Source organism: Channa argus, chromosome 1, assembly GCF_033026475.1.
Source record: "Channa argus isolate prfri chromosome 1, Channa argus male v1.0, whole genome shotgun sequence".
Lineage (NCBI taxonomy): Eukaryota > Metazoa > Chordata > Actinopteri > Anabantiformes > Channidae > Channa > Channa argus.
In genome coordinates, this window is record NC_090197.1 from 4,283,170 (window position 1) to 4,294,521 (window position 11,352).

General features: G+C 40.9%; 1 gene segment (V, D, J or C); it reads left to right on the forward strand.

The window, feature by feature from the left end:
• The first annotated feature begins 5,974 nt into the window (after window positions 1-5,974).
• LOC137131000 (Ig kappa chain V region 3368-like) lies at window positions 5,975-7,661 on the forward strand. The segment is given in 2 exon segments: window positions 5,975-6,393; window positions 6,610-7,661. Coding segments are annotated over 2 exon segments (357 nt in total).
• The last annotated feature ends 3,691 nt before the right edge of the window (window positions 7,662-11,352 follow it).

Below are 11,352 nucleotides of genomic sequence, written 5' to 3' on the forward strand. Positions count from 1 at the left end.
TCTGGGAGGAACCACAACCATCAACTGTAAAACCAGTCAGGATGTGTATGCTGGGAGCTATTTAGCCTGGTACCAACAGAAAGATGGAGAACGTCCTAAGCTCCTTATTTATTATGCCACCACTCGAGCATCAGGGATTCCAGATCGTTTTTCAGGCAGTGGATCAAACTCTGACTTCACTCTGACAATCAGTGGAGTCCAGACTGAAGATGCAGCAGTTTACTACTGTCAGAGTCTCCATAGCATCAACAGTCAGTATGTGTTCACACAGTGAAAAAGCATCGTACAAAAACCTCCCTCAGTCAGACTGAAGCTCATGCTCAGCAGCTGGAAGCTACTGCAGAGACTGATACAGTTCACTGTATCAGTGAACTGTATCAGTCTCTGTATCAGTCTCTGTATCAGTCTTTAAATCATAAAATTTAATGATCTAAAGATTAAGATGAATATAAAGCAACAAGAACATTTTTTCTAATGTTTTTGTTCTTCCACTGTATGAATTTTTATACAAAGTTCCACAGAAACTTCAGGCTCAACAGCAAATAATATTTTGAGGTGATAAAAGAAAAGCTGGAAAGTCCTATATGAATAGTTGGTTGGTGAAAACTTTTCTTAGTTAGAAATGTTTCGCTACTTATCGACGTAGCTACTTATAAATCAATCCAAACTGAAGAAGCTGTTTGGATAATTAGTGAAACATTGTTAACTAAGAAGAAAAAGTCCAGTTTACACCATTCAACCTTCAAATATCTGGTTAGAAATTAAAGCACATTTTCTCAATTTTTCCTCCAGTTTGAATGTGCAGAAAATCATTGACATTGCTTGAATCCACATTTCACCTAATGGAGAAGCTGTTAAATAGATAAAGGTCAAACATTTCCTCAAGTTAAAATAAGTAAAACATCAGTTGGAATATTTTTTGTTTCTCCTGTTGAATTTCATGATAAAGTGAAGAGGACAGTTCCAGCTGAGTGACTGTGTGTGTTTGCATATGTGTCCTGCCTCTGTCTCCCAGCTGTTAAGAGACCAGTGTTGATCAGGGTCTGTCCAGGCCTTTCAGAGCCACTGACACGCCGGCAGCACAATGATGATGTCTCTGAGTCTACTGCTGTCCACCCTGGGGCTCCTTGTTCAGGGTGAGACTCTCTTGTGAAAACTTTGCTTCAGGATGAAACCAGGTTCACCACAATGATGTTCTGCTCTGATGGAGAAACACTGAAACCAGCAGCATTGACCTTCTTCCATCTATTGTCCATGTTAAACAAATGATCCTCTTCTGTTTGGATGCTGATCATCTTTGTCCAAGCTGGATTTGTCTCAATAGGGATTGTCCAGGATTTCAGAGTTTGGACAACATTCTCCTCTCAGCCACAGCATGCAGAGGGTCCAGCTTCTCCCCCAGAACCGAACCAGTCCTCCTTATTAGTTTGTCCAGTCTGTTAATGTCTGCCACCTTCATGTTGCTGCCCCAGCAAACCACAGCATAGAAGATGCAGCTGGCTACCACGGACTCATAAGACATCCACAGAATGGTGCTGCAGATGTTAAAGGACATTAGCCTCCTTAGAAAATACAGCCTGCTCTGTGTTTTCCTGTAGATTGATGCTGCATTAATTGACCAGTTTATTGTCTGGTTGGACACCCAGGTATTTGTACTCCAAAACCACATCTACCCCCTCTCCCTGGACAGGAGTCCTGGACTTCTTGAAGTTCACCACCAGTTCCTTTGTTTTACTGATGTTGACCTGGAGATGATTGTGCTCAGACCAAACAAAACTGTCCACCACTGATCACTGATATCTCCACCCTGGATACCTCCAACAACCGTAGTGTCATCAGAAAACGTCTGAAGGTGGCAGGACTCTGAGTTGTACCCGAAGTCAGAGGTTTACAGGGGAAGAGAAAGGAAGATAGAAGTGTCCCTTGGGGAGCACCTGTGCCTCAGATCACAGTCTCAGACACAGTTCTGCAGGTGGACGTACTGGGGAAGGTCTGTGAGGTGGTCCAAGATCCAGGCAACCACAGGGTTGTCAATGAGCATTAAGTTTAATTTCTCCCCCAGCAGGACAGGCTGGATTGTGTTAAAAGCACTTCAGAATTCAGCTCAGCAGGTGGATGAGGGCGTCCTCTACCCTAAGTGGAGGGTGATAAGCAAACTGGAAGGGGTCCAGAGATGGTTTAACCAGAGCATCAAGAAAGTCCAGGACCAGTCTCTCCAACACTTTTATGATGTGGGAGGTTAGAGCCACAGGTAGTTGCTGGGGACACTGGGGCGGGACACTTTCTGTCCTGGTACCTGGCATGATGTTTTCCATCCCACAGGTCCCCTCTCCAGCTGCAGGCTCAGGTTAAAGATGTGCTGCAGGATGCCACATAGCTGTGGGGCACAGGATTCCAGTACCCTGGGGCTGACTCCATCAGGACCTGCAGCCTTTGTGGGGCACAGTCTGCATAGCTGTCTCCTCATCTGCTCTGCTGAGATGGTCATTACTGCAGAGACAGGAGTGGTGTCTGAATCCCACAGGGACGAGACGTGGTCACCAGTAGTGAAGCTCTTTGGGGGTTGGATATGAGGCACAAAATGAAATCTATTGAAAACTATTAGCTCGATCCACATTCCCCTCTGTCCTCTGCTGCTGGTCTTATATCCATTGACGTTCTTCATGTCCTTCCAGACTGCTCTGGCATCCTTCTGGTGGAGCCTCTGTTCCAGTTTCCTCCTGTAAGCCTCCTTCCCCTCTTTGATTTTCACTGACAGCCATCTCTGGACCTTCCTCACTGCTTCCCTGTCTTTGGACCTGAATGCTGCCTTCTTCTCAGTCAGGATTACTTTAACAAATTCTCATCAATAACATAATTGTACTGAAAATAGTCATTATGTGGAAGAAACACTTCACTAGGTACAACTGTACAATCCAACACAATGCAGTAAAACATCTCTGACATAAATTCTACTTTTACAGAAGCAGAATCAGAAAACGGTTTATTGACTGTACTAGGAATTTGTCTTGGTGACAGGTGCACACACATGACTAGAATATAAAGTTACAATGCAAAGGTTTGCACCAAGGTTATAATACAAAAAAAATAGTTTAAATGCCATAAATATTATTTATGTAATTTTTCTATGTCGTTTACATATTATTTAAAGGATTGTGTGATTTATTTAATTGTTTTAGGTAGGAACTATAGGTCTCTTCTACACTTTTTAAGACAAGTGCTCGGTAAAGAAGAACATGTGGAGCGATAATTTAAAGAGCTAAAGTTATGGTGTCTTACATGATGTGTTGAGTTTCTTAAGTTGTTTTTGTTGATATATTTGATTTGAATTCATTCTCTCCTGGATGTGCAGCCAGCGAGGTTTGTGTAATAAGTTTGCATCCTGTTTTACATTTTATTTACGTATTTGATGTTTATTTTATCCACTTTGTGTACAAACGTGTATTTGTCTATGTGATGTTTTATATGTTTAATAGTTCGACGGTGGATTTACCTAAAGTAAGAGCAACAAGCGCTAATTAAGAGGGAATAGATCCTCAGTTGCAAAGAGCTTCGGTGTTGTGTCTTTCCTGGAGGGAGTGATAAATAGTAATAAACTTTTTAACTTGAAACTGTCAGATGACAATTCTAACTTGTTTATCATTAGGGTCATAGTTGGTCATGAAGTCATACTGGAGAGAATGTATAGTTCTAATGTTTTGGCCCCTTCATTCATCTGCTTCATTCTTCCTGTGTGATCTGATTTTCACACGTGAATGTTCCAAAATGAATTGATCACAAAACACAAATTAATTCTGACCGATTTTAATCATTAAATGTTTATTGCTTTAATAATTATACTGGACTTAATGCAGTGACATAGTTCAGCCACTATGGGGAGCAATGCCCCCCCTGCATCCTAACAAACTTCATGTATGTCCATGTCCCAGCTCCTCTCCAGGTGACAGGGAACCACGGAGGGGTTGGTTTGACCCACTGCAGAAAGAGAGATTGATACTGTTCATGTGAAGTAAACTAATCTCCTTCCCTCATGGTTCTATTGCTTTTCAGATTTTATGAAACTGGTCTTAAAAGTTTCACTTCTAAATCTGAGCTCAGTAACCATGGAAACAGACAGGCATCACTGCTGAACCATGAGAACGGACAGGTTTCAGTAAAGATAAAGAGTTTTAAACTTTATTTATATATTTACAACATGAAAGTTCATTTTAAAATCAAAAAATTATCAATTTTAAAGTGACAATTCTAAAGTAGGTAAATAACAATATTAAGTACAATGTTTTGACTCTGTTAATGCTAAAATTTAAACAACTGAATGAATTGTATTTGCTATGTTATTTAAAAAAATATATTTCTAAACATTCACAAATACAGAACTACTTACAAAAGCCCATCAAATCAATCTTGACACGTTTCTTATCAATACTTTAATACATGACTTGACCATTGATCCGTTGATATCAATGTGATCCAAGTCCCTGTTGGAGTCAGTGTGATCATTTCCATAGAGCCACTTTGCATCAGCAGCACCATGCTCCAGTGCTCTGGGAGAGTTTATAGTCCTGAGAGTTGAACACTGGATGACTGACAGCTGTCCTTCATGACAACAGAAGACACAGAAATCCTCCTCATCAAAAACATGACTCTGATCTCCGTCCTCATCTGGACTCTCCTCTGCTGCTGCTTCACAGGTAAAGTCCAGAGAATCCAACTCCTCTCCTCTATCAACATCCGTCCCTCTGAAATGAAGCCCACAAAACCATGATGCTGCTTTCTGTTTTTGTCTCTGTGTCCTCAGAGTCCAGAGGTCAGGTCACAGTGACTCAGCCTGGAGCAGTGAGCTCTGCTCTGGGAGGAACCACAACCATCAACTGTAAAACCAGTCAGGATGTTTATGTTTGGAGCAACTATCACTATTTAGCCTGGTACCAACAGAAAGATGGAGAACGTCCTAAGCTCCTTATTTCTGCTGCCACCACTCGAGCATCAGGGATTCCAGATCGTTTTTCAGGCAGTGGATCAAACTCTGACTTCACTCTGACCATCAGTGGAGTCCAGACTGAAGATGCAGCAGTTTACTACTGTCAGAGTCATCACTACATCAACAGTCAGTATGTGTTCACACAGTGAAAAAGCATCGTACAAAAACCTCCCTCAGTCAGACTGAACAGAAACTGAACTGATGCTGCAGCTGGAAGCTACTGCAGAGACTGATACAGTTCACTGAATGTACACAAACACCAGCTGATGGTTAAAATCAAGATCATTCACTGTATCTGTTATGCTGAACATCAGTGTTTAACATCTTTTCAAAGACTCATTTGTTACCTTGTTACTTGATAATATTTTATAATATTCTATAAATATTAAATCTTGATGTCTCCACCCTGTAGGGACTGATGCAATTCACTAAGGACACACACACACACACACACACACACACACAATTTTGCAAAACAATAAATAATTTCTCCATCACAGCTTCTAATCGTCTATTCAAACAAAAAAATCTTAATTGTTCAATATTCTCAAAAAGCCAAAATGGCTGTTTTATGACTCAGCTTCAAATGTTTTCAGCTAAATATAATTGAAAAAAACCATGAAGACAAAGATCAGCATCAGAACCCTTGATGAGTGAAGACAGTCCAACGATAAACATCACATCCCTGAAATCCTACAAAACTTCATCTTTGTTAACATATGAACTAAATTCAGAATCAGTTTGGATCATAAAAAGTCAAAGATCACTGACTTCATTTGTTAATATAAATAACTAAAAATCACTGTAACAAACTGTACAATCACACATTTTCTCTAATATTTGACTGGAAAACTAAAATATAAACAGATTCAAAGATCATTTGGAAACAGCTGTAAACAAAACTATGTGTCCACATTGTCCATCTACTTGTTGTGGAGTGTGACGTCCTCTGACCTCTGTGCTTTAACTTGTTTGCTCTTCTTTCACAGTTATATGTAACTGGTGGTGTTTGTCTCAAAGGCAAAGAAAGTAAAAGACACTGAAAACACACTTGAAGAATTTCTAGACAGAACATAAAGTGTGAAATAAGAGACGTGTGTAAGTCAGTTAAAAACTCCTAAAGGATCCACATTAAAGGCCTGGAGAGAGTCTTACAGAAAGGACTGAGGTGGAAACTTTGCTTTTGGTTGAAAGCACTGCTGCACTGATGGGAAACCCCCTGATCCACTGAGGACAGTTCCAGCTGAGTGACTGTGTGTGTTTGCATATGTGTCCTGCCTCTGTCTCCCAGCTGTTAAGAGACCAGTGTTGATCAGGGTCTGTCCAGGCCTTTCAGAGCCACTGACACGCCGGCAGCACAATGATGATGTCTCTGAGTCTACTGCTGTCCACCCTGGGGCTCCTTGTTCAGGGTGAGACTCTCTTGTGAAAACTTTGCTTCAGGATGAAACCAGGTTCAGCACAATGATGTTCTGCTCTGATGGAGAAACACTGAAACAAGCAGCATTGACCTTCTTCCATCTATTGTCCATGTTAAACAAATGATCCTCTTCTGTTTGGATGCTGATCATCTTTGTCCAAGCTGGACTTGTCTCAATAACCCTTCTCCTCTTTTTCATGGTTTCCAGGTTCATCAGGACAAATCACTGTGACTCAGTCTCCTGGATCTCAGTCTGTGTTTCCAGGACAGACTGTGTCCATCACATGTAAAGTTAGTTCATATGTTGGTAATAACTTGCAGTGGTACCTTCAGAAACCTGGAGAAGCTCCTAAACTCCTGATTTATTCAGCTACAACCCGTCAGTCTGGAGTTTCAGATCGTTTCACTGGACGTGGATCTGATCCTGATTATACTCTGACCATCAGTGCAGTTCAGACTGAAGATGCAGGAGTTTATTACTGTCAGCAGGATTACAACTCGTTCACACAGTGAAACAACGTCGTACAAAAACCTCCCTGAGCTGAAGAGGAACTGATGTCTGCAGCTGACAGAGAGAAATAGAAACAAATTGACAAAGTCTGACTGACATTGATATTTTAAGTAACATATTATTGTGATATAGAATTCATAGAACTATACTATAATTATAATTTTTTTGATTATTTTATCTTTTTGTTGGTATTTTAAAAGTTAATTACATTTAAAGTAGATACATTCATTGAGGTAGAAATTTATGACGAAACTAGTTTCTTTTGCTTTGAAATTTTCATTTAATTTAAAATCACGTTTTTCAATTTGCTTGTTTCATACACAGTTCAATGACAGTTTTATTCTGAACCTGAACACGTGACATGTATCCAGATATCTCGTATTTATAAGAACACATGTTGTAATCAGTCAACACTGATGTGTGTAATGAAGCAGGTCACAGGTTCACAGGTTCAATTATTCTGGGAATTATAGATTTGTCGTGTGCAGAAGGACCCTGATATAAATGTTATAGAGTTTACTACACTCTAACATGAACTTCATGCTTTATTTTGTACATAATTTCCAAGTAATCAAATTGACTTCAGTATGACTGGACCTAATTGAACTATTAAGACTTGGTCTCTCTCTATGAGACTCAAGTCTGTGAGTCCCCGTTTGGCCTCACAGGTCACAGAGTTCACCCTCCCCCACTGGTCTGCACAATTAATCTCATCCAGTAATAAACGTTACAAGTCACAAAGAAATGACGATCACGTGTGAATTTAATCAGATGCAAATTTATCAGCATTAAAAATTTCTTTGGTTACGTTAAATGATTTTTCAGTCACCTTCAAAACACATCAAATTTAAATGCAAAAAACATAATGTGCATAATGTGCAGAGCAGTTTTACATTAATAAAACTGTTTTACATTAGTAAAATTGCTCTGAGTTCACCTCCATGATGAAGGTGGGGAATAAAAACACAAATACTGAATCTGTTCCAAAGAAAACCAGATCATTTCACCTGCTGCAACTATTTAAAATACAACTTCACAAGATTTGATTTAGTATTTGATCAGAAACTTACTTCCAACATCCAGTCTGGTTCCTCCACCGAACGTGTACCACAGTGATACAAAGTGACTGAGTCGTCGTACAAAAACCTCTGACTGTACAAAGACACGACTCTCTGACTTTGCCCAACTGAACTAAAGCTGCAACATCTCAACATGTAACTTTACCATTAAAATCAGATTTACTGGTTCATCTACTGGATTAAAAATTGATATTTATCAAAACCAGTTTTTAAATTTCAGTTGCTAAAACAACGTTGTCTCTTAGTACAAAATATTTCCTTAACTACTGTGAAGTAACATGGAAACACAAATATTTGACCTGGAAAACTGAATAACAAGGAGAAAAGTTCCTGAAATATAAGAGTTTTTAAACCTTTGACTTACTTCCAACATCCAGTCTGGTTCCTCCACCGAACGTGTACCACAGTGATACAAAGTGACTGAGTCGTCGTACAAAAACCTCTGACTGTACAGAGACACGGCTCTCTGACTTTGGAACAAACAAACTCAACAAAATAAGTTGTTGGTTGTAAACAGCTGATATGGAAATTGACAATAACTTCAATGTCTTTAATTTAAAATTAATAATTTAATTACAATGAAAATGTTAATAAATATTTTACTATATATGATCATATAAAAAAAACACAATTTTATATTGTTTGTAATTATTATAAATAAGAAAAAAGATGTTTTCACAAAACTCCCAAATAATAAAAAGATAATAAATAGCCAAAATAATTATAAACTCATCAATCCACAGATAATCAGCCTGATCAGATTGATCCAAGTCCCTGTTGGAGTCAGTGTGATCATTTCCATAGAGCCACTTTGCATCAGCAGCACCATGCTCCAGTGCTCTGGGAGAGTTTATAGTCCTGAGAGTTGAACACTGGATGACTGACAGCTGTCCTTCATGACAACAGAAGACACAGAAATCCTCCTCATCAAAAACATGACTCTGATCTCCGTCCTCATCTGGACTCTCCTCTGCTGCTGCTTCACAGGTAAAGTCCAGAGAATCCAACTCCTCTCCTCTATCAACATCCGTCCCTCTGAAATGAAGCCCACAAAACCATGATGCTGCTTTCTGTTTTTGTCTCTGTGTCCTCAGAGTCCAGAGGTCAGGTCACAGTGACTCAGCCTGGAGCAGTGAGCTCTGCTCTGGGAGGAACCACAACCATCAACTGTAAAACCAGTCAGGATGTGTATAGTGGGAACTGGTTAGCCTGGTACCAACAGAAAGATGGAGAACGTCCTAAGCTCCCTATTTACCTTGCTACCACTCGAGCATCAGGGATTCCAGATCGTTTTTCAGGCAGTGGATCAAACTCTGACTTCACTCTGACAATCAGTGGAGTCCAGACTGAAGATGCAGCAGTTTACTACTGTCAGAGTTATCACTACATCAACAGTCAAGATGTGTTCACACAGTGAAAAAGCATCGTACAAAAACCTCCCTCAGTCAGACTGAACAGAAACTGAACTGATGCTGCAGCTGGAAGCTACTGCAGAGACTGATACAGTTCACTGAATGTACACAAACACCAGTTGATGGTTAAAATCGAGATCATTCACTGTATCTGTTATGCTGAACATCAGTGTGCAACAATTCCTAATTTTTATATGTGATACATAAATACACTTCCAACACAGTGAAAACAACAATAGGGTAAAAAAGATGCAAACAAATTTAAGCTGAAATCAGACCTCAGAGGGAAGACAAATGATATCAAATGATATCAAATTATTCATATTTTATTTAATAACACTTACTTTTACCATGAAGATTGACATGATTGACGTCACTTCCGTAGTTTCCAAGTGGCGGTCTGTTCAAACTGTGTACACGTTTTCACGCAGTTGCAAGAAACCATCAAACTTTTGGAAAACGAACTAAGCAAAAAAATAAATAAAAAGAACTTATCTTGGGGTTTTCCAACGTTGCCACCACACAAGCGAAGCACCTCGCAGCTCTTAATACCTCGAGCTACATGGAACAAACAGTTTCTATCCACCCAGCTGTTTGCTCAGTGAACCAGGACACCGATGTCACGCTGCCGTGGTCCGGCCCTGTTGCTTCCGCTGGAAACGTGATGCCAACCCGCGGCCTTCTGGCCCTGTCGGACGACCAATGGCCTGTCCTGACACGGGCCTGCTCCTCCTGACACAGGAGGCCTGGATCCCGGCTAAAAGGAGACATCGGAGGACACCTGCTGCAGCTAATCTTGTCAACCAGTCCATTGGACCACCTTCCCCGGTCCAGGTGGAGAACCGTTTCACTGTTCTTGAAGAACTGGAAAGGCCGACCTCCCTGGTGGCGGTTCCCTGTGACTCCCTGCCCCGTGAGATACCACACAGCTCCACCGCCCGCGGGCAGCGCGGTCGGGGCCTCGCCAGACCAGACGTGCCACCACCACCAACACTGTGCCTCCAGAGAGGAATCCACATGCTCCTCCTCGGCGCACCTCTCCACCGCACCGTGCTCCCGGTCCGACCATGCTAATTATTGGCGACTCCATCATTAGAGAAGTCCGCTTAAAATCAGCTAAAACGTTTTGCTTTCCTGGAGCCACAGTCACTGACATAGCGGAGAAAATTCCAAACCTGATTGAAAAACATCCTACGGCAACAAAAGTAGTGATACACGTTGGCACAAATGACACCAAACGCCAACAGTCTGAGTTGCTGAAACGTGACTTCATGTCATTTTTCAACTCACTGGAGAGTTTCCACGACACACGGTTCTTCATTTCCGGCCCAGTTCCCACGCTGGGTCGCGGTGTTGGCTGGTTCTCCAGACTCCTCAGCCTGCACACATGGCTTCAACCACAAGTCTCCGCACACGGACTCTTTTACGTGGACAATTTCATTATTTTCTGTGAACGTCCTCAGTACTTCAAGCAAGATGGACTGCACCCGAACTTTCTGGGATCACGGATGTTGACTGAGAACATTGTCCACAGCATCTCAGTCTCCGGAGACTGACTGACCATTGAAAACACCTGTGGCTCTGATGTGCTCACCTCTCCTGCATCTTCCGCTCCAACACCCGACAACATCCACAGGTATAAACAGCCCGAGATATTTATAGAATCTGACGTTACCAGCAGACAAAATGCAGCTGTTATGGATTCTAATTTTTCACACAGGGAATATTATTATTTTGCTGAATGTTATGATCTTAACCACACTGCTATTTGCCCCATAGAGACTATGTCTGCTCCACGACCAATTAAACTTTTTAAACCAACAATGAACACAAGGGGAGTTAATCATAAAAATCTAATACAAGTTAAGACTACTGCTCATACTGAACCAAAACCCAAAACTTTCAAATGTGGATTATTAAATATCAGATCTCTCTCTTCTAAATCTCTG